At 38.1% G+C, this 26,401-nt stretch overlaps 1 protein-coding gene and 2 long non-coding RNA genes across 13 annotated transcripts in view; 2 read left to right on the forward strand and 1 right to left on the reverse strand.

Moving 5' to 3' along the window:
* The window catches only part of TANK (TRAF family member associated NFKB activator), a 141,352-nt gene extending 137,230 nt beyond the window's left edge, over positions 1-4,122 (forward strand). For all 10 annotated transcript variants that reach the window (XM_515854.8, XM_063790511.1, XM_063790512.1 and 7 more), the window contains one exon: positions 3,290-4,122. In XM_515854.8, coding sequence (XP_515854.5) covers positions 3,290-3,466 — 177 coding nt within the window. In that variant the 3' untranslated portion in view covers positions 3,467-4,122. The remainder of the gene's footprint in view (positions 1-3,289) is intronic.
* The window catches only part of LOC104005236 (uncharacterized), a 31,024-nt gene extending 8,400 nt beyond the window's left edge, over positions 1-22,624 (reverse strand). The window contains exons 1-5 of one of the 2 annotated variants that reach the window (XR_010149767.1): positions 22,539-22,624; positions 19,122-19,170; positions 18,944-19,028; positions 16,465-16,526; positions 14,258-14,555 (exon numbers count right to left, since the gene is read on the reverse strand). This is a non-coding gene — a long non-coding RNA (uncharacterized LOC104005236). Of the gene's footprint in view, positions 1-14,257; positions 14,556-16,464; positions 16,527-18,943; positions 19,029-19,121; positions 19,171-22,538 lie in introns of those variants that run through there. The other variant, XR_010149766.1, reaches the window with a different exon arrangement.
* On the forward strand, positions 12,638-15,658 carry LOC104005235 (uncharacterized). The gene is made up of 3 exons (XR_678453.5): positions 12,638-12,840; positions 13,369-13,412; positions 14,816-15,658. It is a non-coding gene; the product is annotated as an uncharacterized LOC104005235 (long non-coding RNA).
* Positions 22,625-26,401: the final 3,777 nt, after the last annotated feature.

The following is a 26,401-nucleotide window of genomic DNA, read 5'->3' on the forward strand; positions in this document are numbered from 1 at the left end:
GTTTAGTTTGGTTTTGGTTGCTAATCTGGAAATGAACATGTAGCCTAGTATATTTTTTAAATAGTCTCTGCATGTGTATGATATCAAATATTTTATTTAATGTTTCTAAAGCTCACAGACTAATATCCCCCAAACCACTCCTGCCCTCCCTTTTAGATTCAAATTCTATCACAGAATGATTCTTTTAGTTAAAAAAAAGTTTAATGTCTGAAAGCAAATGAAAACTATATAATTTTTACAAAAAACAGAAGCTTATGAAAATACAGATTGATGTAAATGTCTATGTAACTTGCAAACATTTGTCTGATTTCTCTTTGCCTTGAGATATTTAATTTTTTTAAAAAAGTTATTAATACCCTTTTGCTTTAAGTACACATATAGGTTATAGACTTAAATCAGCATGCAAAGAAGGCAGTTGTCAAGCTGTGGTATATTTTAGTAGTGGGAAGAACTAGGCATGGCTGACAATAAGTTTTAATTATAACCTCACTTATGTTCTTGTTCATTGTACTTTATTTCACGTCATAGTCTCAGTTATAGTTGCTACTAAATGAAACAAATTAAACAATTTCATTTATTGCAAGTAGAATTCTTGTGGAGCTGTGAAGTGCATCAGTTCTAATGCTTGTTACTTTTTTCTCTATTGTATGTCTTGCTTGTTCTTTTACTAGTCTGTGCATTCATGTTTCAGTAGATGGCACCCTGCATTGTACATTTGCTTTCTATACTACAGCAAGGGAAACAGCTGGTATGTGATTACAACTTGATGGAAAAGTATTCAGCTTAAAAAATTCAGGAGAATTAGTGTTGAGTTGTCACAAGACATGGGGCATAAGGTTAGATAATTGATATTTTGGCAGAAAAAGCAAAGAAATTAGTTTGTTTTGAAGACCATGTTACAGTTTAGGATGGAAAGAATATTTCTTAAAATGAGTTTTTTAAAAAAAACCTTTTAAGCTATTTTATTAGTATTAATAAAGCTAGTATTATGCAAGCTGGTATAAGTACAAAGCTAGTATAAGTACAAAATTCCTGAGTTGGGCCAGGTACGGTGGTTCATGCCTATAATCCCAGCACTTTGGGAGGCTGAGGCAGGAGGATTGATTGAGCCTAGGAATTTGAGACCAGCCTGGGCAACATAGTGAGACCTTGTCTCTACAAATACTTATAGATATATAGATATATGTAGCTGGGTGTGGTGGCTTGCGCCTGTGGCCCCCAGCTACTTGGGAAGCTGAGGTGGGAGGATTGCTTGAGCTAGGTAGTTCGAGGTTGCAGTGAGCTGTGATGGTGCCACCACACTCCAGCCTGGGTGACAGAGCAAGACCCTGTCTCAAAATAATAATAATAATAATTTTTTTTAAAAAAAATCCTGAGTTGTTTGTAGATAGTAGCAAAGACAAGTGAAATTTTTGGCTACATATTTCAAAATTTTACTTTATATCAATCATTACTACTAAACATCTATTTTATATATTCAGCTATCATAACCAAGACTAAAGTATATCAGATTATTATTGTTCTATGTGATTTTCTTTTTTACTTTGCTGAGTCAGTGAGTGGGATCCCAACTAAATTCTATGAAGAGATCAAATCTGAACTAAAAGTTCTTAATAGAGAAAAATGAATATGGACTTAATAGGTAAATTGGGAGTAGAAGATTGGCTTACCAAATTTAGAAGCTAAATTGCTTCTGATTTAATTTCTTACTATTTTATATAAATAAGAATTATCTTTAATAATCTTTTATTTTTGGCCATATCAATTTCCCATTACAGTGATTTGTACTTTTTGGTTTAAACTGAAAACATTAAAATTAGAATCAAGTTAACTCTAACTAGATTTTTGTTTGTATGCTCACAATTTTTACTACTTTTATCAAAGAAGTTTTTCCAGAGAGTTATTTTACCCTAAATTTTATAACATTTATTTTAAATATTACTATTTTTGTAATAAAATTGACATTTCTTATGAAAGGAATTGAGTCAGCATTATTATAAGTCCTCCATACTGATATTTGAATGTGTCTGGGTGCCTAGACAGACATTGTATATTTACACCAATTGTACACAGCTGTCCAGTAAACTGTTCATAAGAAGACAGTGATGTCGTGAAACCCAAGTGCTTCCATTAGTAATATACTGTTTATGTAAATGATTGGTTAACCAGAATGAAAGAAGTTAGGGGAAATAACAGTAACACTTGTCAGGTGCTAGACTAGGATGTGTGACTTTAAAAACATATTAGTAATAGGAGGATAAGGGGTCTCTTTAAATTTGACTTTATGAGATGATGATTCTTAAAATATCAGAATTTAGCTGTGTCAGAGGAATTTACCTGTGTCCACATAAGAAAGAAATTTAAAAAAATAATTTGGTTTACACAATTCAGGAAAATATTTTCCAGTTAACAGACATCTATTGTGTAGCTATTATTAAGCTAAATGCTATTTCTTGTCCTTCTAGAAATTTAAAAAAAAGAATAAATGCAGTTATGAAAGGGTATTTATGTGCTGGTTATAGTGGAGGTGGTTCTGTTAGATTATGACTTTCCATAATTCTTTAACCAGGCAACTATTGACGAGTTTCACTTTATTCAGCCACAAGAATGAGTAAGGCCAAACTACCTATTATATAACAGAAGCAAAGTAAGAAGTCAAAACACTGCATGTGTTAGATTTTGTTGAATGATTAAATATTTGTGTTTTTAAAAACAAAAGATAACATCAGTGAAATTCGTTCAGTAGTTTAAAAGGAAAATTTTCTTTTTAAAAATCAAAATAATGCTGATTCATGTATGATGTATCCACTGTATTTGCTTATAAACAGTAGTGAAATTGATTTTGATTAAGATGCAATGCACACACACATCATGTCTTGTGTACTATGTAATTAATAAAGCCCCTATAATTTAAGGTTTTTATTGTAAAAAACAAAAGATAGAATTTAATTTAAAAGACCAAAGTATTAACTATTGTTCCAAAACTACTGCTGTTGTGATCATTGAGTATTAAAAATTGCATGCTAAAGCTGCAATCTTTTTAAATATATAAAGATAAAATGCATGACTGTGTGTGTCCCAAGTGACTTTTAATCAAAGTTTAGTTGTGCCCTTTATGAAACCACGAATTGAGTCATGTCATGCTAACTTTACGGAAAAGTAATTTGCTTTTATATTAGGGAATTCAATATATATGCCCATACATAACGCATTCAGAAATTCAAATTTGAAGTCCAGTGCTATTTGAATTTAAACATAAGTAACAGATATTTTTGTTTGTTTCCTGCAGCCCATTTGGAAGCCCTTTCCTAATCAAGACAGTGACTCGGTGGTACTAAGTGGCACAGACTCAGAACTGCATATACCTCGAGTATGTGAATTCTGTCAAGCAGTTTTCCCACCATCCATTACATCCAGGGGGGATTTCCTTCGGCATCTTAATTCACACTTCAATGGAGAGACTTAAGACACATTTGAAAACAGACATATCAAGTTCTATGTGATGATTTTGGGTTTTTAATACTATAAATACTTGATTGTAAACTAAATTCAAGATCATTTATAGGAAAATCTAGTTTCACAGCTATTTGAATTTTTTTCTGGATTTACTATATAACTCTTATTTTTTAAAAGATCATTCTGTTCTTTCAAGGAGAAATAAGCCTAAAAGAAGAAAAACAAAAAAAAAATTCTGTATAAAACTGTAATCCTTTGTATTCATGTTTACAGTGCTATTACTATAATTCAAAATTATGTATGTGACTTAGAGTTATATAATCATAATTTATGTTTATTTCAAATATCTAAGTTTATTGCTTGGATTTCTAGTGAGAGCTGTTGAATTTGGTGATGTCAAATGTTTCTAGGGTTTTTTTAGTTTGTTTTTATTGAAAAATTTAATTATTTATGCTATAGGTGATATTCTCTTTGAATAAACCTATAATAGAAAATAGCAGACAACATAAACATCTTTGTAAATATCAAACCTAATGCATTTCTTGTCCAGTGATAAAACAACTGGTAGAATTATTTAAACACTTTAGATTTTTAAATAATATACATGGCTTTAATTTTTACTGTGTGTATAGCTACATGATGAAATTAATTAAATATTAAGAGGTACTTATGTTGTGATCATTTGTATGTCCTTTGTTCCTGAGTAAAAAAAAAAAAAAAAAAGGGAAGGAAGGAATCACATTTTTAGGGAAGTTTATAAAATTCATGTTTTCATTTCAGTAACCTAATAGAATGGTGATGACCAGATTTGGTGGCATTTATTACAATTAGTGAATCACTTTGAATTTTAGAATTATTCTTCAAACTAAACTTTCTAAAGAAACATTTGTTTTTAACGGGAGAAAATCTAAAACCTTGCAAGGACTATCTATATTTGTTAACTTAGATTAGAAATGTTCATATTCTTGTTGAGAAATTTGTTATTCATTGTTAGCAGCCTGATTGATGGCCACTGAAGACATTTGAGAGAGTGGATACCAAATTCAGACGGCTGCAAAATTTGTTTAAAATGAGACTTCCCTTTCATTTTTATTCCCTATGATTCTCGCCTTATAGGTTTCTGTTTTCCCCTGATTCTTAAAAGTGTTTAAGGCATGGCTTCCATTTTATGAAGTAAGCATTGATTTGCAACTCTCAGAAATTTAAGCCTTCTTGAAGCAAGTGCTTTAAACTAGAGGGTGTGGGATGGGGGAATTTGAGCAGGCCTCTGTGCCACAGTGAAGAACCTTAACTTGTGGAAGAATGAGAGTGGTGCCTCGACTTCTCCCGGTGCCAAGCACATCATATTGACATGTTCCTCACCAGGGTGACAGTAATTATTAGGTATTCACTGCGAAGGGTTCTGAGGTATGTACATCTTTCTTTCATTGCCACTAGGGCTGAATGGAAATGCCTAGACAATTATCCAAGTTTCTTCCCTTCCCCCCACTTCCCGCCCACCCAGCCTCCCTTCTCCGCGCGCGCGCGCACACACACACACACACACACACACAAAATTAAAAATAAAAACTTCCCAGCGTGTACCAGCCAGAATATACCACTGTACCTATCTGGTGAAAGGGGATTCTTTTTTTCCCCTGTCCTTTTCTAGATGGGAAGACTTTCTCTCAACACAGTTGACATCTACTAGCTTGCTGACAACCAGAGGAAACTCCGTGTCCCAGAAGGTGACTCAAATTAAAGTGTACCATTGACCTTCCTCCCCAGCCCATCCTTTCCCCGCCCCCACCACTTTTAGCAGGACTAGCAAACTCGGTTTTCTTCTGGGTTCCAGCGGCACCCTAAGCTCCACGTGGTGAGGGACATAGACCCTTTGGGGCCACAGGAAAGGCAGCCTGGAGAGCAGCCCCCTGCCCTGCTCTACAGAGGGAGCGCGGGTCACCGCTCTAAAGGTGGAGTGGGCACCCGCCAGGTCTCTCCCTCTGTCTCATGACTGAGTCGTGCAGGGTCTGGCTTTTGGCATCTGCTAAGCGTGGCCGGGTAAGAACAGCTCCCAGGTAAAAAAGCTGCACACGCGAAACGCCGAGTCTGAAAAAACCACCCCCGCCGAGGCGAGGCAGTTGTGAGCGGGATGCCTGAGAAGTGGGAGGTGAATGTCCTCGGGAGGGCCCCCCCGGTGCAGCTTTCCCCGGAGGCTGAGGCTGCTGCCAGCGGGGACATCTGCTTTCTTACACTCCAGCCTGGCTCACCCCGCCCCCTCAGCCCCGGGTTGCGTGGTTATTTTACCAACATGGGGGGAGGGAGAGCTCGAGGAGGTAGAAAAGGGGTGGATAGAAGCTTAGAAGATTTTCTTCCCACTCCCCCCATGTCCCCTCCTTTCGTCACATCTTTTAACCTTCAAGGTAAAGACTTAAGGAAACAATAAGCGTGTCCGCCGGCTCGCAGGCCCGCCGGGGTTCTCGGGCGCGGGGCCTTGCCCCTCTCCATCCTCCCTGAGTCCTTCCCCGAGTCGGGCCGCGCTTCGGCGGTTCGGCTGGGCGCAGGGGCCGGCCGGGTGCGCCCAGCCTGTGGCGCCTCCTCTCCCGGGCTGCTGCCTCGACAGCTGCTTGTAGCTACAGTAATTAGACTGTCAGTGCTTGTTAGAGGAGAGAGGGGAAAACACGCTTCTAACAGCAGATTCCAAGACTCCCCAGTTTGTTAATTTCTAAGAGATCTTTAAAGCATTAATTGAGGTCTCCCCAACTCTCCCCTCCCGTCCCTCTCTGCAACTCCTCCCTTCCCAAAAATATCTTTAGGAGAAGCGAGTTCTCTCGGCGTGGAAGCAGTGTTTCCCGCAAAACTGCCAGCCCGCCCCCCGCTCACGCACAGACACCCAATTTCCCATATACAGATAAATGCACACATGTATACGCGAAAGGTTAACTCGGCGGAGGACTCGCCCAAATAAGCACCGGGATTGCATTTAAAATAATAAATAAATAAATAAATAAATAAATAAACTAGGAAGGAAAGCGGGGGGAGGGAAGCAGAAGTCGGGAAGAAAAGAGAAAAGCAGCAGGCTGATTACGAGGTGTCAAAACTGCCAGGAGCAAGAAGGTGATAGCAATCAGGGGTGAGAAGAGTGCGGCATTCGTGCGGGGCAACTAATTATCCGTCTCATTTGAGAAGAGCAGCATTTGAGGCAGCAGCGTTCGCCTGCTGAACGGTGACAGATTGGCGCGGAGGAGAGGGGAGGTGTTAAAACAATGGAGCCGGGCGCGCGAGCGCTGCTGCATGCTAATCAGCCCTCCCTCCGCCTGCCTGCCGCGCTCCCTCCTTCCTCCCGGCCTCCCTCCTCCGCGCTCCCTCCTCCCGCCTGCGGCGCTCCCTCCTTTCCAGCGGGCCCCGCGCCGCCGCCGCCGCCGCCACCCGCTTCCTGCTCCCTCGCTTTCCCGCGCGTCCTTCCCGCCGCTGGCGAGTGGAACCCAGCCACCGCCACCGAGTCCCTAGCGGGCCAGGAGACCCCGCGCGGCCCCCCGCGCCGGCCCGGTGGAGTGCAGCCCCGCGCGGGCTCGCCCGAGGGCTCGGCCTGCGCCGCGCGCCCACTCCCCGGGGCGGTGGGGCGAGGACCCGCGCTCCGGGATCCACGTACTGGGGAAGCGGCCGAAGAGCCTGCGTTCTCACGCCCACTCGCTTTCTGGTGAATCGACCGCGTCGGCCAGCGAGCGCGAGTGGGAGTCCAGGCGAATTCAGAAAGGGCTAGGGACAGCCAGGGGTGAAAAGAGTGACAGGGCCACAAAGGCCAAGAAGGGCTCCAGGACTGAGCGCAGATCTCCTGCCCTGCCCGAGCGTGGCCGCCACCCCGAGGCCTCCAGCCGCCCCCAACCCGCCCTGCAGTGGCCGCGCCCCGCTGGCCTGCGGCGAGTCGGCGAGGTCAGCACCCCCCGCCACGCCTCGCGCGCTGCGGCTCTTAGACCCCTGGAGCCCCTTTTTTGCCAGAGCTACCGGTCCACGGTTTAAATGATCGCAGCGAAGATACATAAAGGGCCTTAGCATTAGCTGTGCTTCCAAGGCCTGACCTCCTGACCCCAAGACTAGATTAAGGGGCCGTCTGGGCCTCGAGAGTTCCCTCGAAAGACCGTCGCGGGGAGAGAAGGGCCTGGAAAGAAGCCGGCCGCGCTCCCCCCTGCCGCGAAGACTGCGGGGCAGATGGGGGCAGGAGCTGATCTGGAGGCCCAGCTCCCCGCCTTTCCGCTCTGTTCTATACTCTGGCCCGAGAGAAGCTAGTCAAAAACAGCAGCGCCCTGGCCGCCCCTCCGACAAAGAGCCCATCGGAACCCGAGTCTGCTGAAAAAAGCCTTTCATACCTGTTGATGCAGGCGGGGACCTGAGATTTCATACAACCTCCTGTTACTTTTTGACCGTAAAAGCTGATTGTTGCGCTTAAAAGACACTTTTATTCCTACCATTAAAATATTTTTACTGTTACGGGTTTACATAAACTACCCTTATAAACATCATAAAACTTCCTTCCCCGTAAGCCATAGATGGACCTCCAGAGTAACTAAAAACCTGTGCAGTGTAATTGTTTCTTCTGCTGACCCCTACCTTTGCATAACTTTATACACACCATTGTTCCTTTTTAAAAACTCAATTTAAAATAAGGTTTGCTAAAGCTCAGTCATATATACACAAAGGTTTCATTTATATTATTCTGCTTTGTAATATTTCATGATAAAAGTACACAAAAATGAAATTAAAATGAGTAAATTTTGGTATTTTTATACCATCCTCATTGATCCTAGTCATGTGAAAAACTACACAAGTGCAGAGTGAATCATTTTTCCTTTTAGAATATGCCCAGGCATACCAATGGAATAGCTGAATGCAAACTTCAGATCTACTAAAATCATACAGAACGTTTTAAAGTTTTTAAGTTGAAAAATCTTAGAAGAGTTACATAAAGGATTTTGTGTAAGTAAATGTTAATGCTTTCTGCTTTCCACTCTTTGGAAAACCACTAAGCAGGCCTCTGCCCTTGGCATATACAGACTTCTTGATGCTACAGTATTAGCTGGCATTTGGAAAATTCCCTTGTGTCTGAATCTGTTAAAATAGCAACCTATCTAACAGCAAAACAAATTTTAACTTTATATTTATTCATGTAAACGTGGAGATTCAGATGTTCCATCAGCATCAAAATTAAGCAATTTATTAACTATTCACCAGCCTTTGCTTCATTAACCAATTCTGTAGAAGCAATGTCTCTCTAAAGCTGTGAATCTACAGAGCTCAAATAAATTTAGTTCAATCCCATGTTGTTATGTATCTCAACAAATTATTTATCTTCCAATAACTTGGTTTATACAGGCTTAGTGTAATTTCCTCTCAGTATACAGACCTCACAAATTTGCATGACTGTTTTAACGGTGTATTTACAGATAAGTTTTTATTTGCACATAAGGACAAAAAGGTGAAGTGAAATTTGGTCCCAATGGAAACCTGTTAGGTTCCCTGAACATATGGCTCATTGGGCTGTTACTTCCTTTTTGAGATCATTTTCCAAGATTTTTTAATATATACATCAATTTGACACCAGTTATAAAGAAAATATATTGGCTTTGAAGATTCCTCCACCTGGGGCATATCTCTTAATAACACACCATGTAGTCAGGTGTACCTCTGAATGTACAGGTTTCCAGTCTCTGAAAACGGCATATTTTGAAATCAGTCAGAGCTGCCAGTTGATTTACACTGTCTTTGAAATTAAGTAGTTCTTTGGATTCTTAGAATGCCACATTGATTTGATTAATACAGTTTAGGGGTGACTAAAACTCTTTTTTGGAAGGCTGTGCATTTGGAATCCACAGTATTACAATGATTTCTCTCAGCAGATACAAGTGATGTAAGTCTCATTTGTTGAAAGTGTGTGGTGCCAGCTTAAGACTTAAGGGGAAAATCACAGCACTTTGAAAAAGATGTAAATGTTCAATTGGTAAAAAAGGGGAAAAAACCGTGCTAAAACATGTGCCTATTTCCATTATGCTTAATTTACTATTCAAAACAAGTTTTTCCTAATAAGCTCTATTGTTTCTTTCTGTTTTGTAAAATTTAATATGTGTGAGACAAAAACCAGATTCAGAATGTGAATGAAGTCTGTTTAGCGAAAGATTGTGGGAGCTTACAGTTCAAGAAGGCCTCAAATTAAAAGAAACATCACCTTCTATCACCGAAAAGATACAAAGAAGCAAGTTTCTTGGGTCATTTCTAGGACCAGTTCCTAGATTGCCAACTTCCTCCATCCTCAGAGCTCCTCATGGATGAATTCACACACTTTAAAGTGCACCAAGCACTAGAATATTCAGAATGATTATGCCATGTTTATTTACTGCATAGCTGTAGCTTTCATCTTATTGTAGTCCTCTTTTCTCTGAAGCATCAATCCCCTAATAGGACTGAAGTAAGTTCTCAAACATGTTATCCCCTTGTCCTGACTATAGAGGGTTATGTCTATCTCAAAATCACTCACACATTTTCAGAGAATCTGTACCTGATTATGCAACCCTTTGACATTTAACCCATCTCCCATGGTTGAATGTCCCCTTGGAATCTAGAAGGCCTGGATATCCTGGCACTTGCCCATGTGTCCTTTGTTGTTTAGGGCTATACCATGAATACATTCAAAAACTATCTTGTTAATATCCTTTGGAAGGAGTGTAAAAATAATGACTTCTCACTTTAAAATAATTCAAGGAATAGTTGTTTTTAAAAGAAAATATTAAAGACTGCCTAATTCAACTTTCTTTTTGTGTGGACAAAACAAACAATAAAGAAACAAAAAAACCCCACTGTATCTAAAGAGAATAAATGAGTCCCTCACACCTACTCAAATAGTTGGAACTCAACTCAAGCTCTCCTGTCTTTTTCAAACTATTGTTTTTTCCATAACCAGCCCTTACCACAAATAAAATATAGTTTTTCACTGACTTTGTACTTTGTTTCAGAGGAAGCCTAAGTCCTATCCAAAGTCTTTTTACACAAAAGAATAAACCACAGAGAGAGTAGGGGGCCTGACATTACCTGACACTGGAGTGGGGTTTATTATTTAAAGGTTGTCAGCCAGGTGAGGTGGCTCACGCCTGTAATCCCAGCACTTTGGGAGGCCGAGGCAGGCAGATCACCTGAGGTCAGGAGTTCGAAACCAGCCTGGCCAACATGGTGAAACCCCATCTCCACTAAAAATACAAAAATTAGCTGGGCGTGGTGGTGCATGCCTGTAGTCTCAACTACTCTGGAGGCCAAGGCAGGAGAATCGCTTGAACCTGGGAGGCAGAGGTTGCAGTGAGCCGAGATCGCACCACTGCACTCCAGCCTAGGGGACAGAGCCAGACTCCATCTTAATCAATCAATCTATCAATCAATCAATGTTGTCAGTTTATCACCACTCTAACAAGGGCCCCAGTCCATTTCTGCTTGGAAAAGAGACACCTTAACCCACTGGGTGTTGAGCATCTCTCTGGCCTGCTCCAATGAGGGAAGAGCAAGTCATGGAACATATTTTTGTAGACACAAACTAACATGAGAGAAGATAAAAAATGATTTGTACCTCTAGAGTATGGAGTTAAACCATACCATAACTGCCAAACCACAGTGCTAAGTTTTTTAACAGTCTGAATTCTAGGTTAGAGTTTGTCTGGGGGAAACAAAATAGCTAACCAGCATGAACTGGAAGTGAGCTTATGTATTTTCTAAAACTATTGATCTGGAACTAAAACATTATCTAAACCAACCAAATACTTCATTTAGTTCCAGACCTGGCCTTCACTGTCTGGAGATGGCTGTGCCGCTCAGAAGGAAGTCTCGGCCTTATATTATCTTCCCCTGAGAGTATTGGTGAATCAACTCTGAAAACAGCACTCATTAGACAAATAGTTTCTCTATTTGCAGCTGTTAAATAGCTCTACCCGCCAGTGATAAAGAGGCATCCTGTGTGGGTGTATTCAGACCTCTTCAAGCAACTGGCTTAAAAGGAAGGCTAGCTCACTGGGGATCCAAAGTATCAGTAAGGGTGATAAAGCTTGCTTGAAAAAGCTCTCTCTAACTGGGGCTGGGGAAGCAATGCAAGCAGCAGGCTTTCTCCAGAAAGCAGCTTTCTAACTCCTCACCCTGTCACACACACTTCAATATACAAAGACCCACTGTTTTGTTGCGTTTTTCCTGAGGTTTTACCTTTGGCACTGCAAAAGCCTTTTCTTTCAGCATCTGCAAGACCCTATTGGATGAGATCTATTTCTAGGTTAAAGCCTTTGATACATTTCAAAGCAGACTTTGCCTTTAAAGTTCTCAACTCAACTCTTTTTTTTTTTTTTTCAAAATATACTAAATACCAATGGGTAACGTGGCTCTATAGTCAAGGTTTAGAAAAAATATATGCACTAATGCCGACATGGGAACCACTGTAACTGACATTCCACTTGCAGACATGCTAGGGTACGCTCTACCGGCTAGGGAGGGAGGGTTTCTGTGGGCCAGACCCAGTCAGCCAACCTTAGGAAAGGAACCCGGCTCCATTTCCTAGTGAAGTGGCAACAATGACTGTCATTTCCTCCTCAAATATAATGTAAGGACATTTCCAAGTCGCTTCAGTCATTTCTTCCTCCTCCACCCTACCATGTGCTTACAAAAGTATGCTGTAGGAGAAACTCAATTTCTTTTTCCAGGCAAGGTTCCATTAAACATGTCCCCAATAACCTGATTACATCAGACAATGAGCCTTCCTTCTTATATGATTTCTTCAGCAGAATATTTTTTAGTTAGAATTGCCAGATTTAGCCAATAAAAATACAGGATGCCCAGTTAAATTTTTTGAATTTCAGGTAGATAACAATTTTTTACTCTAAGAATGCCCCATGCAATATTTGGCAACCCTATTTTTAACATCACATAGACTATATAAATATGAAGCTGAATCTTAGCAGATTCTCTCCTAGTTTGGGGCTGGGGAAGTGGTTAGGTGTGGAGCTAATATTTACTCTTTTTCCGCCCGTAATTTTCTTTCTTCCGTTCTCCTTCCGCAGGGAACGTCTTGGGGCTTCTCGAACATCTCTCAGCATTTACTGTACGCCCCCCTCCCCTCGCTTTTGCCGATAAAATGGTTGGTGTTGTGTTTAAAGTGTTTATAAAGTCTCCTCCGTGACAACGCGAGCGTTTAAGAGAGAGAATTCTTGGCACACCTCTTCCTCCCCTCCAGAGTGCCCCGGCGTCTTTCTAGCCTCCGCCTCCAGGCGGGTGAGGAGGTGACACCTGAGAATTCCTCCCTCTCACCCCTGACCCTGCCGGAAAGCGAAACTGAGATGCGGGCATTGGGCCCTGGGAAGCGTGGGGAAGGGGAAAGGAGAAAGCCAGGTGGGTTTTTAGGTCCCTTCCAGTGCCACACTGCGGGGCGTTGAGGGGCCGCGCGAGGCAGGCCCTTCCATGAGGCCTGGACTGGAGGCCTTCTCTAGGCGCCGGCGCTGGCCTGGGCCGCCTGCCGCCACGCAGGGGCCGCGCGCCTGGGCCCCAGAGCCCCTTTGCCGGCGGGAGGCCGGGGGGACCGACTGCTCTTGGCGCCCGGGGTCGGGGGAGGCCGGGAAACCTCGGCTCCCGGGCGACAGGCACCCAGGCCCTTCTCAGCCCCCCGGCCGCGGCCTCGCCGGGCCTCGCTTCAGCCGGGCGAGTCTTCCCCTCATTTGTTGCATTGTTTGCATTAGTATGAATATCTTGTTCTGTTTGTTTTGTCTCCTGAGAGCCAATAAAGCTGTGAGTTTTTTCTTTACACCAAATGCAGCTCTACGGGCGATCAATCAATGGGTAGTCTTCGGATAATCTGTGAGAGTGAGAAATCTAATAAAGCTAGCGACTAAAAAAGGAAAACAAAATCTATTTTTCTCTTAGGTTAACTACGTCAGGATTAATGTGTTCCACTTCTGCTGCCTGAGGTGGGTTTAACTCTTGTTCTTTCCCCCCCACCCACCCCAACAAATTGATTTAAATGTCAAGATGGGAGGGGAAGAGGGCTGAGGAAAGAAAGAGAAAAGAAAAGGGATGTTTAGGAGCTTCTTAAATTTTCTGATGGCCGATTCTTTCAAGAAGAGGAAAGACAATACTTTCTAACGTCCCAGAAAATCAGAGAAATGGAGGATTCTAACAAAATGTAGTTTGGCAAAGAGGCCCTTCCTCAGTTTTCCGAACAGACAGGAAATGTAAATTGATAATGACGTAAATAAGTGATGATAATAAATCAAGTTATTATTAGTGCCCTCTGCCCCATCACTTGTTTGCTTTTGCTAGATGCTAAACTTAACTCCTCAAATGCATTTTTTGGAAGGCCCCTCAACCATCCTGAGCAATGCAGGAAATAAGAGAAAGATCATCTGCCTGGGCTGCTGCAGTTCTCCTCACAGCACAATGCAACCAAAATCATTTATAAACAGATCAAAATAACAATCTGAATTATCTAACATTAGCAGCTGAACTGAAGAGCCCAAGATTATGTGATGAATTGTTAAATTGCAGTAGCATTGTTTTGGATTGCTAATTAAAAAAAATAAGCAAACCCCATGACTCTAGATATGACAACTGAAAATACCCACAAATTATTTAATAAATGAAGTGTCTAACAACTTTAACACTTCCTGGTCGCCCTGTTAATAAATGTAATTTGAGGTAGATTTTTAAAATCTTCAATCTAAACAGTGAATTCATTACGCGCCATTCAGATCTCTAGATGCCTATGGACTTCTTGGAATTAGGTGTTAAATAGACAAAAGTGAACCAAACTGCCTTTAAAAGCACAGCATGACCATGTAATTCTTTTTCCAGTTTGTGGTAAAAAATGATGAAACTTCTTTCCAAGTAGCTATCACCCAGATTTAGTGTGAAAAGTAGTGTAATTGTAATTCACGCCATCAGGGTCTATCGCTGATAGACGATCAGCTGTTCTGTAGAGGGGAGAGGCTTTCTTTTCAAATAGGAAAGCTGCCAAGTGCTCTGCGATACCTCCAGCAAGCTTATCGGATTGAGTTCAGAGCCAAAACAGCAGCTGCACACATATGCAAATTGGCAATTAATAGTATAACATTCTGTAAAAAAAAAAAAATGTTTAAAAAAATTTTTAAAGAAAGTAGAAAGAAGCTACCTGAACATTAACCTTAACTGTAACTGGGACTTCTAAGATGAATGACTAAGGATTAATTACCCTCTGGAGAGGACTTGCTGTTTAATACCTTCTCTTACAGATCAAGTCTTTGTTGTCTTGCTGAGTTTTGTCTGTTTCATGGAACACAACAATACACTCTACAGGAAGAACTTTAACTAAAAAGCCCTTATATTTCGATTCCAGAAAATGGAGAAATTAAGTCCTTTCCATGGATCATTCCTTCTGTAAACAGAGATCACAAAGCAAGAGCTTCAGCATCCTCGTGAAAAAGACATTTTGTTCTGGGTGTCATCATCTCCTTCCACTACAGCTTGCAATTGGAACAAGCTTCACATCCTGGGGGTGCTGCCTATCTCTGTCTTGATTTCTGCCTGTCTATTCCTCCCATTGACAGGAATGTCGTTTGTATCCTCCACGCAGCAGTTTGCAGAAATCCAGCAAGGTTTATGGTTTATGTTGCCCAGCATGTATAAACACAACGCTCTCAAATGCTTTTTAAAAATCTATGAATTTGTTAGACGTCTTCACATCCTGGTCCTCCTACCCCAATTCTCAAACACAAAGTACTCTGTTGCCCTATTATAGTCCTGCGATAGTTCTGGCTAGGATTAGGTTGACGGTCTAAGCCCCAAGAAAGGCCTGGCATTTTCATAGCAGGCTTTCCCCAATGCTTTGAGTCTTCCTCTCTCACTCCCTTTTTCTTTTTCCCTCGGAGGAGGGGGTGTTGGGGGTGGGAGGTGATTAGTAAATGTTTCAGGTAATCTGTGAATTCTTAATAGTCATATTTCCGTGGTGGAAGATCTCCCTATTTCTCTGATGTGACAGGTTACAGAAACCTTGGTGTTGGGGGTTTTACAGATATTTACAAGTTCTAGGAGTTTGAACTTTGGGTCAAGATGTTGATTCCTTTTAATGTGTGAGGGTGAAGGAGGTTTTATTTTGCTTTATTCTTTTGGATGTTATGAGATGAGATTGTATCCAGTCTTGGCTGTAACCTATACCATAAATGCAGAGCTGCAACCATTATTTCTGTCTCTTTCTCTTTTTATCACCTACACTTCTAGAGATATTACTTTCAGTTTTATTGCAAATCATCTGTGTCTTTAGTTTAAACCATTATTTTTCATATACCCCAGGCACATTTCCCTTATAATGAGACAAATTTTAGATTATTAATGTTCTACCTAAAAGGATACTGTACACTTTTCATTGCCAATATGGGCTTTGAAGCTTAAATATCAACATTTTTATAGGAAATTTACCCATGTCAAATTTAAATATATTTGCTTATATTTCTTGGAAAAAAGATTTTGGATAACTATCAATTAAGCAGCCAATTCCATTTGGGGTGCAGAAAATTTTGAGCCCCTTGATAAGAAGGAACAAAATGTTTCCTCTAAATAACGAACTCTGGATCAGAAAAACTGAACTTTTCTAAATATTTATTATTAACAAAACTTGTTTTTGTCTGATTCCACTAGAAGCATTCTATGTTGTGAACACCATAAAGTTATCCTATGTTGTGAACACCATAAAGTTATGAGGGAAAAAATGTCAAATCTAAATTTTATTTAGAAGTAAGATATTGTTTTTCTGGACTTGCAATCCAATTCGAATGCATTGTTAGACTTTTCTGTTTTCTTATGATTAAATAACAATGGCTTAAAATGATAGCAAGTCAACTGAAAAGTTGCTTTGGAATAAAACAAAAGTGGGAATGCCAACTTTCTTTTCTTCTCTATAACTTCATTAACATGGTTGTATAGACATTTGCATGTAAAATGTAGCTAACAAAAATTACACAGAAGTAAATTTAGTCCTCTAGTGCCTACCTCTATGGTGAAATCAGACCATTTGGCATAGTCTGAAGTCTTCCAAGAAGCCTGGTTTCCACCTGGAAAATAAATTACTAAATTTGAATGTGTTACTTATACTATGGTGAGTTGTCTATCTGTTACATTTTATTTTAGTGCATATACTAGAAATTGTATTTAGGGTGTTCTAAAATTGTCATCTGTCAAGGTAGAGAATTATAATAATATAATTATACTCAGAAAGTGTTCTGATTTTAGATTATTTTGGCACTGTTACAAATATGATGAATTTTTTAAAAATTCAGAATGTTTATTACAAATTCATATGTTTAATTGTCAAATTTTGAGATTAATTTAGATAAGCTATAACCAAAGTTTATTTTCTTTGCATTTATTGGTACATAGTTAATGCTTATACACAGGCTTCAGTGTAACACCTATACACTATTACAATATTTAGCTGTACTTATTTGCTTTATCTTTAAATGGTACTTTGTCCCAAAATTTTCTGAGTTTGATAAATTATCAAACATTTATCAAATCACTGTTGCATTCTCTATTCATCAATACATTCTGTTTTAAATCATAAACAGTTTGATTCTGAGTTATAAGAAATATTTTGAGTAATCAAAGATTCTATGTTGTGTGACATAAAGTATAATAATGAGATTATTGATGAGATGTCATGATCAGTGAAGACCATACTCAGTGAATTTATCCAGATAAAACTATGTGTTATAATGCCGCAAGTGTACACAGAGGTAGGAGATAAAGATGTGCTATCATGGCTCAGTAAAAACTCCTCACCACAGCTAGTGACAAGAACAAACAATGTTTTGTTAAAATCTGTAGGTTTTTCTTCGTCTCAAAGGATAGTGCATTAATCTCCTAAAGAAAGTAATTGTTCTCTCTGAAATGTACAATAAGTTGAGTTAAACAACTAGAGCAAGTATGGTTATGGAATTTTATTTTCTCAAGCTCAGAAACTTTTAAATTTACTACAATATACCCAAATATGTCTAATTACTATACTACCCTTGCAGTGATTACAATTTTGATGTTTGTCATTTTTTACATGCTAAAGTGCTTTGTGAATCCAGGTGATTATATAATGGATACCATCTTCTGTGGGAGTGAAAAGAAGAAAAACTTGATTCATACTTAAAGGTGCTATATTTGAGGAATGTGATGTTAAAATATTTGCTCTTAGCACAAGGCATTTGTTTTAAAGAATTTATCTGGAGGGCTCAGGACATTTTCTATATAGTAAACTGAATGATGAACATTATTTAAGGTGATAAATGGGAATAAATTTTAGAAAGTCATATCTCTAGAAAAATTTACTTGACCATTGGATTAATAGTCTAAGAAGTGATGGTGATAGAATAACAGTAGCGTCTTGGTGAAGCCCTTTCTCTTTCCTAGACACTTCACGTACATTCCCTCATTCAGTCGTTAATAATCACCTAATGAACCCAACATGATTTTGTTTTACTGATGAGAAAAATGAGGCTAAGTTTAAGTCACATAGCTTGTAATGGATGAGGCTTTATAGCTGTGGGACTCTAGAGTCCATCTGATCATGTGATGTAGTTCCATTCTGGTTTCTGAAGGACAGAGACATGGAGGAGGTTTGAAAACTGTCTCTTTCCCCTCTTAAAATTCAGTTTTTCCTTTACTAAATCCAAAAGAGTAAGTGAAGTGGTCCAAGAATTTAGCAATGTAGTCAAGGTCCATTTGATTAGGAAGTCTTTATATGACTAGAAACAGGATTGCTTTGGCACATACATAAAGACTGGGAGATCTACACATCCATCCTCAAATTTAGCAATTTGAAGCAGTTAGCTACACGGACAGTTTTGTATGCATTGCTAAATGCAGACACAAAAACTGCATTTGCAAAAAGAGGAAACCCAGTTAAACTAGGTTGCAAATTTGGCCCTAATTTAGCGTAGCATTTGTGATACATATAGGTTAGAGTGACATTTATATAATGGTGTGAAATATGAGAAAGTTCCAATGCTAGACACAAAGACTTTTAAAAATTGCTTTTGCCTACTTTGGTTAGTTTAAGAAACAGGAGGAAGAATTTGGTTTTTCAAGTGATGGGAAGCCTTTAAGGATGTTGGAACACTGTTCAGTCCCCTGGGGTTCTGCCTGCTGTACAATTTTAAATGTCTTTTAGCTAAAAAATTGGCCAACAAGGGAAACATAGAGATGAAATCTCTTCTTTCTTATCTGGAAAGTGAGAAACTATAGGTGGCTAACATAATCCAATTTTGATAGTCGAATAAATGGTCAGCTTTTGGGGTTAGAAAGTCATAATCCTCCTTGTTAATATGTCTATCTAACTGGAGTAACTACCTACCTATTAGAATTTATCTTGGAAATTTTGTCCTTATGCTCAGTTGTAGACGTGTTTCAGCTTAAGAAATACAGCCAAAAATGAGACTAGATAAATACACCATGTTTCATGTAAATGCTGCTATCATGGTACCTGAAACTATTTCCATTTCTTCATTGAAGACCACTGGAGGGCAGTGTTTTCTCCTTTGGGAACAGCACCTGGTTTCACATGGAGACTGCATAGATGGGTTAAAAAGGCATCTAGGTTACACGAAATGAGTTGTACTTCTCATTCAGGCTGTGCTTGGAATTTACCCCCTCCTGCTTACGTGTCATTCAGATTGTTCCTTATCATACTGCCTGTCAAATTAGTTGTACCTGAAATCAGATTCCAAAAGATCATGTACAATACATATTTGCTGTTTTAAAGCTTTATATTCATTAACTATTTGAGGCATTATGTTAAGTTCATTTTGCTAATATAAATAGCAAATAAAAAAGGATATATAAGCAAGAGTAGGCAGTTTTAACCAGATGCTTTGCACTTAAAATTTCAATATTTCATTGATTTTATTTTCAGTATAATTTTATTACATATAATATGTATACATATATTTGTCACCAAATTAGCAAATTCACATTTTCTGGAAAGAACAAATGAAGACTTTTCCTAGAAGCTTATTTGTCATATCTTATGATATGCCTTGTTCCCTAAGGATGGTATGTGGAAAAATGTTTAATTTCTTCTATTTTAAAAAATGATCTATTGCTGAGTATTAAATTATAAAATTATACTAATTTGTGTTTCCATTAGTTAAAAAATGAAACTGGATTACATATTAATTTGGTGTGTCAGGGGTCCATTTAATCTTTATTTAAAGGCATATAATGCAAATTGAATTCTTTTAATTATAATAGTCGTTTCATTGTTAAAAATGAAAATATCATATATTTTAGCTCTGTGACTTTGTCTAGCAAAATACTGCTACTTTTGCAAAATCAATATATAATTTTAGTCTAATGATTTACTTGATTTATTTTTTTCAGTAAAGTGCCCAGAAGCTTACCTGGAACTTGGCCAAAATAAAGCAGAGCAACTAATCACTTGAGGAAAAACATAAATAACAATATCTGTATCATAAATGCTTTTTAAAAGTATTTCATTTTTATAACATTATTTCCGATTACAAAAGTAATACATGTTCATTGTGTACAGCCGCGTGCCACCACGCCCAGCTAATTTTTTGTATTTTTAGTAGAGACGGGGTTTCACTGTGTTAGGAAGGATGGTCTCAATCTCCTGACCTCGTGATGCGCCCGCCTCGGCCTCCAAAAGGGCTGGGATTACAGGCGTGAGCCACTGTGCCTGGCCTCTTATACATATTTTTATGCACTAGTAAGTATTAAAAATAATTAGGATATATGACATTACTCATTGACGAGTGACACTTCCCTTAAAATATATCACATTTTCCCATGTCATTAAATACTAACTGTAGTATTCCATAGTATAAATGCACCATAGTTTGTCTAACAAGTTCCCTAACACTATGTATTTGGTAATTGCTAATTTTTCCTTTTTTTGAGATGGAGTCTCACTCTGTCACCCAGGCTGGAGTGCAGTGGTACAATCTCGTCTCACTGCAGCTTCCACCTCCTGGGTTCAAGCGATTCTCCTGCTTCAACCTCCTGAGTAGCTGGGACTACAGGCATGTGCCACCATGCCCGGCTAATTTTTGTATATTTTAGTAGAGATGGGGTTTCACTATGTTGGCCAGGGTGGTCTCCAACTCTTGACCTCAAATGATCCACCCACCTAGGCCTCCCAAAGTGCTGGGACTACAGGCGTGAGCCACCATGCCCGGCCAATAATTGCTAATTTTTCTATATCATAAACAATGCTATGTGAACATCTCTGTGGACAAATATTTGCATACATTTATAATTACTTCCTCCAGATAAATTTCTAAAAGGGGAATTTTAGGGTCAAAAAGGATTTTTTTTATGAGTTTTGATACGTAGACTAAAGTGCCTTCCAAAATGGAAGTACATAAAATAAATGTCTGTTTATCCTAATCTTCACCAACACTAAATGTTAACAGGTTTTTAATGGTCTCAAATTTGATGTTTGAAAAAATAATTGTTTTTACTTTTAGTTATTTTGCTTACTTGAAAAATTTTAAGTTTCATATATTGTTTGCCATTTATAATATTGCTTTATAGTGTACTTATTCCTATACAACACCCATTTTTTCTGTTGGGGTGTTTGTATTTTTTTTATTTTTTATAAAGAAAGGTGTTTATGTAAAATTGCCATAGTAACACTATGCCATACATTTTACAATGATCTTTCTAAGCTAAACTTTATCATATTTTGTTATTGACTTTTTCACTTTTAAATTGTCAATTTCTCAAGTGTTTTCATTAACATTTCTACCTTTACTTGTAGAAAATCTTCCTCATGGCCGGGCGCGGTGGCTCATGCCTGTGATCCCAGCACTTTGGGAAGCTGAGGTGGGTGGATCACGAGGTCAGGAGTTCGAGACCAGCCTGGCCAGCATGGTGAAACCCCGTCTCTAATAAAAAATACAAAAATTAGCCAGGCATGGTGGCACATGCCTATAGTCTCAGCTACTTAGGAGGCTGAGGCAGGAGAATCATTTGAACCCAGGAGGCAGAGGCCTGGGCGACAGAGTGAGACTCCATCTCTGAAGAAAAAAAGGAAAATCTTCCTCACAAAAGGTTAGATAAATATTCACTTTTATTATTTTTTATTGACTTCTTTATTTTTTTATTCAGACAGGATCTTGCTCTATCGCCCAGGCTGGAGTGCAGTGGGACGATCATGGCTCACTGGAGCCTCAACCTCTTGGGCTCAAGTGATCCTCCAGCCTCAGCCTTCAGAGGAGCTGGGACTACAGGCACGCATGACCACCTGCTAAAATATTCACTTTTGTTTTCTCCTACATATTTGATGATTTTTTTTTGTTTTTATTTTATGCATTTTAATGCTTTAATATGTCTGCAATTTATTTTGGTTTATCATGTGAGGAGAGGATTGGATTCTTGTTTTTCAACTTGTCCCTGCAAGTTTATTGAATAATATAGTTTTTTCCTACTGATTTTAAGATTTTTGAATTTAGCTGAAAGGTTTTATCTTCTAGAGACCTCTCTTGAGATTAATTTCCACTCCACTGATTTCTCTATTTTTCTACCTTTATCACAATATTTAAATAATAGTCTTATATCTAGTATTGCAAGTCCTTCAGTAGTTTTCCTTTCCAAAATTTTCTTTGTCATTCTTGACTATTTATTCGTTCATATTATTCTGAATTACATTATTAAGTTAAAAAAAGATTCACTTAAGAACATATGTTTTGCTGTGAAAAAATACTCAAGATATATTAAGTGAAGAAAGCAAATTGTACAACAATATATATATTAGCCTTCTTAAAATTAAAAAAGTCAGAAAAAGCATAGAAGTGTGTGTGCAGGCCCATGTGTATGTGAGGCTGTTCCTTATTGATACATATAAACATTCTGGAAGATTGGCCAAAAAAAGTGTTAACAATGGTTAGCTTTGGTTAATGGGAATGGACATTGCGGAGAAGAGGAAATTTTGCTCTTTACTATAAAGAATCTTCTTAGGTAGTTTGGATTTTCTACTATGAACAAGCATTAGTCATAAAATTTTGGTAAATGTCTTTGAAAAAATATTTGAAAAAGATTATTAAAAAGCTACTTACACACAAAAGGACAAATACTGCATAATTCCACTCATCTGAGGTACCTAGAGTAGTCAGATTCATAGAGACATCAAGTAGAATGGTGGTTGCCAGGGAGCTGAGGGAAGGGGACAATGGGGGTTGTTGTTAAAGGTGTACAGGGGAGTCTCAGTTTTGCAAGATGCAAACAGTCTGGAGATGGATGGTGGTGATAGTCGCACAACAATGTGAATGTACCTAATGCTACTGAACTCTACACTTAAAAATGTTTAAAACAATAAGTTTTATTTACCACAATTGTTTTTTTTGACACAGAGTCTCGCTCTGTCACCCAGGCTGGAGTGCAGTGGCGCAATCTCGGCTCACTGCAACCTCTGCCTCCTGGGTTCAAGCGATTCTCCTGCTTCAGCCTCCTGAGTAGCTGGGATTACATGCACACGCCACCATGCCCGGCTAATTTTTTTATTTTTAGTAGAGACGGGGTTTCACCATGTTGGTCAGGCTCGTCTCTAACTCCTGACCTCGTGATCTGCCCGCCTCGACATCCCAAAGTGCTGGGATTACAAGCGTGAGCCACCTTGCCTGGCCCTACCACAATTTTTTTAAAGCTATTTACAATGATTTACCTCTGGGGAGTTGGATTGAGGAGTTAGGATGTAGGCCAAGGACAATATTTTTCATTTAACACCTTCTGCATGGCCTGAATTTTTCAGGAGAAGCCCATATTATTTTCATAATAAAAAAAATTTTAGGACTCTCTCTAGACCTATTCTGATTCAGAGGCTGCCCAATTAAACGAAATTTAATGTCATAGCTAATTTTAAAAATTTATTGGAAATCCTACGCTGAATTACATTAAATTTATAAATGATGGGACAGCTTTAAAATATTTACTCATATAGAAAGTTTTCAAAAATTTTAATGATCCTTTGAAAATTTTGAAATTTCTTCATATGGGTCCTACACAAGTTCTGTAGTTTATTAGTATATCCCTGGGTTTTTTATATCTGTATCTCTGTCTACAGATTGATAGAGAGATATATATAATATTATATCAATTGCCTAATTGCTATTCTTTGTAAAATTAATTTGTCTCATTGAAGACTTTTTTGTAATTATGTTTTCCTCTAAATAACTGAAGGAAACTGTTGATTTTTATAATTTTCTTGACTTTAATCTTAAAAATAATCCTAAAGTAATTGGTCTATTCAAGTTGGTCAGTTCAAGTTCAAGCTAAAATTATTGGTTTGTGTAGAAATACTCTAATTTAGCCAATGTAACTGTTTTTTATTTATGTGATTTTTTTTGAATCATGTAAACATGGCTTAAGAAAATATCTATTATAAAGAATACTCTATAATATAAATGCCTGCAGAGTATAATACCTGTCACTCTCTGAAAAGGAATGCAAAGGAGTAATGAACGAAAAATAATTATTAGTACGATAGGATTTCCATGAATAATTTATGAGAACCTAGACAAGGAGTAAACAATAGATATCACCCATTTTGAGTCCTATAGACTTTTTCCATATTTGCAGAAGATATTGCTTGTATTTTTTTCATTTCTAAAAGGAAAGTGTTTTGCTTTTATTTCTTACTATATATTATCATTGTAGAAAGCATTCAATACTATAGACAAAAAGTATTTTCTTATATGAAGATCAACCATAAACCTATCATCCAGAAAAAACTACCATAAATAGTACTTTGCCTGTTCCTCAAGAATTAATTACATTAACATATATTTCACATATTTATAAAAATGAGATCACACTGTACATACAGTTTTATAGCCTCCTTTTTTTCTCTTAATATATAATCACTGCTGTCTTTTAATGTCCATACAGATCTTCATAATTCTTAATGGCTATTGTTGAAACGTACATTTTATTTTATGGATGTTCCATAATTTATTTGATCAATCCCCTGTTGATTAACATTTAGGTAGTTTCAACTTTTTTTACTTTGAATATTGTAATACATCTTTTCACATTTGACAAGATTATTCCTTAAGAAATGTAAATGCTCAATGAGTCTGCATAATTTTAAGACTTTCGTGTTAAAATTAAATATTTTTTCTTAAAATTAAAATATGTGTTATTGCTGAACTGTCCTCCAAAAGAGGTCACAGTCATTTTTCTCTCAAGACTTTTCTACATTGGTTTTTCTTCTCTCTCTCTTTTTTTTAATTTTCAAACTCCGCAAAGTCTCAGAATATATCAGGTATTAATATAATCTTAAAAATCATTTACATTCCAATAGATGGGAAATTTTATTTTATTGTTTCTTTTAATTTCCAGAATTTGATAAGTAATGAGGTTTATCTTGTTTCCATGCGTCTATGGCCTATTATCTTATTCCTGCTGTTCTTCTGGAGTATACCTCTTATTATTATTGACTTGTAAGCACCTCTCTAGGATTACAAATATTAATTTTTTGTTTGTGATGTGTATTTTTTTAGTGTGTCTTTAGTCTTTTTACCTTGTTTATGCCATTTTTTTCATACAAAGTTTTTATGTATTCCAATTAATGACTTTGGTATCACTCTTAGACATTCTTTACAAGATTAGTAAGAAAAAATTCAGTATTTTATTCTAATTATATTATCTTTATCTTTTCATGTTTTTCATTTATATCTCTTACCAACTTAGAGTTTCTTTTTTTAAAGTATACATTAGAGATTTAATATTTCTTCCAAGGGGTTAGTTACTATCCCCACACCACTTTTGAGGAATCCATTATTTTCTCCACTAAATTCTTGGATATGCTGTTATCTAGTTCTGGATTTTTGCCTCTATTTCGTTGACCTTTTTTAGCTGTGTGATTCCGAGGTATTGTTCAGGTTTTTCTGCAATAATGCTGTGTGACAAACACTTCCCCAAATCTCAGTGGCGTACAACAACAAATATTTATTTCTCTTTCATGGGTATCTGGGTCAGCTGTGACACTGCAGTGTTCTTCTGGACACAAATGGACTTTGCTCCAAGCTACAGGTCAGATTTGAGTGCTACACATTTCTGTTTTTTCAGGCTGTGATAACAACAGCTCCCTGGAACAAATTCTTCTTATAATGGATGGTAAGAGTACAAGAAGGCTGGCCGAAACTTGCCACACTCTTAAACCTCAACTCCAACACATTGTTTTTTCCACGCACACTGCATTGGTCTGAAGATCACACAATCAACCCTAAGTGAATGCGAAAGGAAAATGCATTGTCTCCACGGGGAAGGCATGTCAGGGACTTAGAGAAAATGAAGAACTGTAAGCAAATAATAATATCTACCACCCTGAGCTAGTTATATTTTCTAAGTCTCAGTTTCCTCAGTGTCAAATACAATAATTGTGAAGACTCAATTATATAGATGATGAGGCAGATTAGCTCCTACCCCTATCATTCTTTCTTTTAAAGGATTTTCTGACTATTCTCTACCATTTTTTCCTCCAGATGAATGAATAGATTTTAGATTCCATCACATATGTTCATCTTTTTAATAAGTGAGGAAAATATCTTCTCAGTCATACTACTTTTAGACTGATGAGCAAGTTGTTCCAGAGCCTTACCAAGAGGAGGTTCAGGAATGACTTGGAACCTGTAATAATCAACATATTTTTTGTTTATTCAAAAAATTCAAAACTATACTGCACCAATTTGCAAATGATATTGAATAAATTGGGGTGGTTAGTATCCTGGAAAAATAAGCTAAAATTTAAATTAGGATAATGATCATATTTTTAAAATGAGGCTCAAAAGAAGCAAATGTGAGGTGTACACATAAACAATAACATATAGAATTGTGCAGGAATATCTAGGCAAAAAGCACAGAGAAAAAAGACTTGAGGGTCTATCTAGAGTGCACGAACGGTCCCCAATGTGGATGAAAA

The sequence above is a fragment of the Pan troglodytes genome, chromosome 13 (assembly GCF_028858775.2).
Source record: "Pan troglodytes isolate AG18354 chromosome 13, NHGRI_mPanTro3-v2.0_pri, whole genome shotgun sequence".
NCBI lineage: Eukaryota > Metazoa > Chordata > Mammalia > Primates > Hominidae > Pan > Pan troglodytes.